This window comes from Lipotes vexillifer, unplaced genomic scaffold (genome assembly GCF_000442215.2).
Source record: "Lipotes vexillifer unplaced genomic scaffold, Lipotes_vexillifer_v1.1 scaffold1060, whole genome shotgun sequence".
NCBI lineage: Eukaryota > Metazoa > Chordata > Mammalia > Artiodactyla > Lipotidae > Lipotes > Lipotes vexillifer.
In genome coordinates, this window is record NW_006790578.1 from 16,450 (window position 1) to 22,239 (window position 5,790).

Consider the following 5,790-nt stretch of genomic DNA (forward strand, 5'->3'; position numbering starts at 1 on the left):
CTACTGAGCCTGCTCTCTAGAGCCCACGAGCCACAACTACTGAAGCCCGCGGGCCTAGAGCCTGTGCTCCACAACAAGAGAAGCCACTGCAATGAGAAGCCCGCGCACCGCAAGGAAGAGTAGCCCCCGCTCGCCGCAACTAGAGAAAGCCCGCGCACAGCAATGAAGACCCAGCGCAGACAAAAATAAATAAATAAGTTAATTTAAAAAAAGAGATAACAAGTGTTGGCAAAATTGTGGAGAAAAGAGAACCCTATGCATTGTTGGTGGGAACGCAAATCGGTGCAGCCACTGTGGAAAACAGTATGGAGTTTCCTCAAAAAATTAAAAATAGAACTACCTACCATATGATCCAGCAATTCCACTTCCGGGTATATATCCAAAGCAGATGAAACCACGATCTCAGAGAGATATCTGCACTCCTATGTTCACTGCAGCATTATTCACATTAGCCAGGATATGGATACAACCTCAATGCCTGTCGAAAGATGAAGAGATAAAGAAAATGTGAGATATGCGTGCGTGGATATGGAAACAACCTCAATGCCTGTCGAAAGATGAAGAAATAAAGAAAATGTGAGATACGTGCGTGCGCGCGCGCGCGCGCACACACACACACACACACACACACACACTGGAATATTATTCAGCCTTTAAAAAGAAGGGAATCCTTCCGTTTGGGAAACGTGGATGAAGCTGGAGGACATTATGTGAAGTAAAATAAGCCAGACACAGAAAGACAAATACAGCCCGAGCTCACTTCCCTGGGGGATCTAAAATAGTCAGACTCATAGAAACACAGGAGAATGGTAGTTGCCAGAGGCTGGGAAAGGGGTCAATGGGGAGATGCTGGTCACGAGAAACAAAGTTTCAGTTACGCAGTCGAGTAACTTCTGGAGATGTGATGTACAGTGATGTGACTACGGTTCACAATATTCCATTGTAGACTTGAAATTTGCTTACAGGATACACCTTAAGTGTTCTCACCACACACACACTCACACACAAATGTTCAGTATGTGAGGTCATGGATATGTTAATTAGATTAATTGTGGTGATTATTTCACAAGGTAAGTGTATATAAAAACATCAAGTGGGACTTCCCTGGCGGTCCGGTGGTTAAGAATCCACCTTCCAATGCTTGGGATGCAGGTTGGATCCCTGGTCAGGGAACTAAGACCCCACATGCCACGGGGCAACTAAGCCCACAAGCTGCAAGTACTGAGCCCATGCACTCTGGAGCCTGTGCACGCAACGAAAGATCCCACCTGCCACAGCGAAGATCCTGCGTGCCACAACTAAGACCCAACACAGCCAAATAAATAAATAAATAAATAAATAAATAAATGTTTTTTAAATACTTAAAAACATTAAGTTGTACATCTTAAATATACACCATTTTTGTTACTTATATCTCAATAAAGCTGAAAATTTTTTCTTTCATTTAATTACACCAAGCACATTGGTAGTTATGCCATTTCTAGCTTGAGGCTGTTACTCCCATGTTAACGTAGGTATTTACATCTTTATTCCTAAACAACTATGCATTCTCCTTCCCCATTAGAGAGGACAACGTTCTCATTAGACTTTACCAGAAATATGGGTACTCTGTACACGTGTACGTGCGTGTGCACATCTGTGTGTCTGTGTGCACACGTGTGCGTGTGTGTACAAGTTGTGTTAATTTTTCAGTGTTTTACCATTTTTTTCTCACGTTACATCTCACTTTCTCCATTACATCTCTTAGTATTCCTTTCACTGAGTATGAAAATAGTAAAATATCTAAGAGCTTGAGTCTCTGGAAATGCCTTCTTTCACTCTCATTCTCTCTTTATCAAGTTACTTGAAAACGTTTCTTATTTCACACTAAGTGTGTGACTCAACTACTAGGATAGGAACATACACGTGATGGGTAAGGGATCCATCCCCACCAGAACCCTCCTTATCTCTCAGGAAGACGCAGCCTGACGTGGTGGGCTTAGCGGAACGGACACAGCTCCCACAGGTCAGATGTGGTGGCTGGAATCTCCTCGTATTTAGGGATTTACCCTCTGATGAGCCTTTCACTTTTGTCCCTTAAAGATAATTTGGCTCAGTGTAAAGTTCTCCCCAGTGAATTCCCTGAAGGTATTTCTCCAATATCTCCTGGCATGGCCTTTTGGTACGGGGTAGTCTGCTTCCAATGAGCCTGTCGTTCTCTTAATGGTAACTTGCATTTCCTAAAGGAATTAGGCTCAGGACGTCTGTAGGGCCTCAGGACAGTCGTCCTTGATTCTTTTCAGTTGAAATTTTCACAAAATAGAATTCACCATTTCGAAGCGTACAATCCAGTCTGAGATACTTTTTTTTTTAATTTAACCTTCATTTTATTAATTTACCATGAAGGGTCAAGATACAGATGTCACTTTTAAATCCATGGGTCCTAGCACTTAGTTGGCTTGTCCTCATCTCTGAAACATGTTCAATTCTTCATTTCTTTGGCCATTGTTATACGTCATGACCTTTCCTTCTGACACTTACGATAGATATGACGTGGGCCCTCCTCATTCTATTCCCCAAGTATCTTGAATTTCCATTTCTGGTCTCTCTAACCTTCATTCTGGAACACTTCCTCAATATTGCATTCAATTTCATAATTGGTCCCTCAGCTGTCTTGTCCTTGATGGGATGACATCCATTTCTGTCTAACCTTCATTCTGGAACACTTCCTCAATATTGCATTCAATTTCATAATTGGTCCCTCAGCTGTCTTGTCCTTGATGGGATGGGATTTTTTAAAGTGTTCATTCTACTGGATTTGCCATCTCTACCTTTCCTAACTCTTTTCAATAACTGCCAGTTCTTCTATAAAATAATCCATATGGTTGCCTCCCTTTATCTTTCAGATATTTAAACACGCTTAATTTAAATCGACTGTCATATTTTCCTACTCTTTTTTGGCATATTTTTATTTCAGCAAAGTCACTAATTGTGCTGTGATACAATCAAGATATTCACATCAAGTATGTTCTGTATCTTTTTTCACCTCTTTATTGGTTTCCTACTGATTCTGTTTCCTTGCCTAGGACACCCCCATTCGTCAGCAGACGGCTGTCCATAGCACTGTCATCATTACTAGGGTCACTGTGATGTCCACTCCTGTTAAAGGCTCTGCCCTCACACCCCCGGTCTTTCCTAGAAGGCTTCTCCCGGGGCTGTCCTGGGAGTCAGGCTGACCAGGGGAGACTGCTGCAACTGCTCTGCCCCGTGCTGCCCACCGTCTCAGACTTAGCATCTGTTCACAGCTGTGGCCTCAGGGATGGCCCAATGGGACCCTCACACTCTCACGAGGGTGGACACCCATGGCTGACAATCGTGGACTGAGTCTGTTTCACGCCACACAGGGGAGGTGGCTCAGTGCTGACCACGGGCTTGGGGCAGTGAGCAGAGCTCTCCCAGTGCCCGTCCAGAAACGCGGGCAAGTGGGGCCACAGCTTCAACCTTCACCTGGAGCCCTGACCCCTCCCTGCCTGTGAGGACCTGGGTCCCTCTCTCTGTCCACACTGGCGGGAACCTCCTCCCTATGACCCCCTTGACGATCCCGGCCAGCGGGGGCCACTCAGCCCAGTTCCCTCTTCTTTGGTCTGGTTCCCTCTCCATTTGGGGAACTTTCTTTCCCTTTTTCTGCACATGTCTGTGGGTACGTGTTTCAGAAATATTCAAAATAGCATTTCTCAGTGTTAGGAGCAGAGGAGGGCTCTTAGGTGGGCACCACAATCACCCACTTTGCCGTGGAGTCTGAGCCCAGGATCCTTTCATGTCCCATCCACTGCTATTGCCACCTGCTCTGGAAATTAACAATGGTGATCGTGCAATGAACCTGACACCATTGAGCTCACAGCCACTCTGAGGAGTGGGGCTCGTGACAACATGCAGAGGAGGAAACTCAGGCTCAGAAAGGGCACTGCCCTCACGGTCACAAGAGCAGTGGGGACAGATTTAAATAGAGATGTTTTCCTTCAAACTGAGACCTCTAACTCAAATCAAGGTCCCCTTAGCTTCCAGGCAGGATGACAGGACGGGGAGGACGGAGCCCTGTCCAAGGATCAAGGGGCACCGAGGAGGAAGGAACGACTCAGGGGCTTGCTCCCAGGAAGGTGGGGTGGAGGCTGTTTCAAGAAAAAGGGAGAAGTCCCTGAAGGGGGCTGAGACACAGAGCAAAGCCACACTCTGGGGCCAGGGGAGCAGGCATGTTTCCTTCCTTATTTCCCCGAACTTCTCCTCTGTGCTCACCGCCACACTGACCTCCACGGAGCTGTAGGCAGATGTTAAACGTGTGTCTCTGCTGATCTGAGCTCCGCGGTGCAGCAGGAACCTGCATCCTCCCTGAAGCATCGCCAGGGCCTGGGGGACCCCTGTCCATGGTGAGGACCCCACAGGGACCTGCTGATGGACCCGGCTGAGGACGAAGGAGACCCAACGGGGAGGCTCTGAGAGGGAAGGACGTGCTCGGGTCACCCTCACCTGGAAGGGGCGTCTCAGGAAGACACCGGGTCTGTCATGGGAATGACAGCCAGGCTCCTGGGGAGGGGCAGTTCCCCTTCCTGTGGGGCTGCTGACGTGACAGCCCCGTGACGGGGAGAACCAGCCTCCCAGTGGACACACCCTCGGGTCTCCGTCCTGAGGGCACCGTGGTCTCCTCTATCTGCACCGCCTGGACCACAGGGACGAGACGCCATGACCCCCAGCCTCACGGCCCTGCTCTGCCTCGGTGAGATGGAGGAGGGGGAGGGGAAGCCCCAGCCAGGGAGGGACCCCTCCCCACAGCCAGGCTGCTCTTTAAGGAGACCCCAGGACTCAGGAGGCTCACGGGTAGGAGAGGCGCTGCTCAGGATTCAGGGCGAACCTCTCACAGGGGTCTCTCTTCCAGGGCTGAGTGTGGGTCTGAGGACCCAGGTGCAGGCAGGTGAGTCTGTCCCCAGGTGTCCCAGCTCCCTCCTGCTCATGGGGACAAGGGGCCCACCCCAGGCAATGGGGTGGGGAACAGCAGTTCTGGGCTGAAGCAGGGGGAGTCTGGGAGGTTGGGGGCTGAGAGCTGGGGACCGTGGGGTGAGGATGTCTTGTGACCCAGCCTCTGATGTCCTTCCAGGGACCCTCCCCAAACCCACCATCTGGGCTGAGCCAGGCTCTGTGATCCCCTGGGGGAGCCCCGTGACCATCCGGTGTCAAGGGACCCTGAGGGCCCGGGAGTTCCATTTGGATAAAGAGGGAAGCTCACCTCCCTGGGAGAGACAGCCCCAACTGGAGCCCGGGGACAAGGGCAAGTTCTCAATCTCACACATGACACAGTCCTACGCAGGGAGATATCACTGTTACTATCGCAGCCCCACTGGCTGGTCAGAGCACAGTGACCCCCTGGAACTGGTGGTGACAGGTGAGAGGACACTCGGGGGTCCCAGCCTCAGGCTCTGCCCTCAGGAAGGGGGTCTGCTCTCAGGGGTGTGTCACTCTCACAGGCCAGCCCTGGAGGAGGAAAGGGGGGTGTGAGCCCCATTTCACAAGCTCCCTCTTTCTCTCCTAGGGGCCCACGGGAAACCCACCCTCTCAGCCCTGCCGAGCCCTGTGGTGACCTCGGGAGGGACCGTGACCCTCCAGTGTGGCTCATGGGAGGGACTGGACCGGTTCATTCTGACTAAGGAAGGAGAACCCAAGTCCTCCTGGACCCTGGATGCACAGCGAGGCCCCCAGGGGCAGACCCAGGCCCTGCTCCCCGTGGGTCGCGTGCCCCCCAGCCACAGGTGGATGTTCAGA

At 50.6% G+C, this 5,790-nt stretch overlaps 1 protein-coding gene across 1 annotated transcript in view; it reads left to right on the forward strand.

Moving 5' to 3' along the window:
• The first annotated feature begins 4,716 nt into the window (after positions 1-4,716).
• LOC103086390 (leukocyte immunoglobulin-like receptor subfamily B member 4) overlaps positions 4,717-5,790 on the forward strand; it is an 11,465-nt gene continuing 10,391 nt past the window's right edge. The window contains exons 1-4 of the mRNA XM_007463865.1: positions 4,717-4,750; positions 4,910-4,945; positions 5,129-5,413; positions 5,561-5,783. Of these exons, the coding sequence (XP_007463927.1) occupies positions 4,717-4,750; positions 4,910-4,945; positions 5,129-5,413; positions 5,561-5,783 (578 nt within the window). The remainder of the gene's footprint in view (positions 4,751-4,909; positions 4,946-5,128; positions 5,414-5,560; positions 5,784-5,790) is intronic.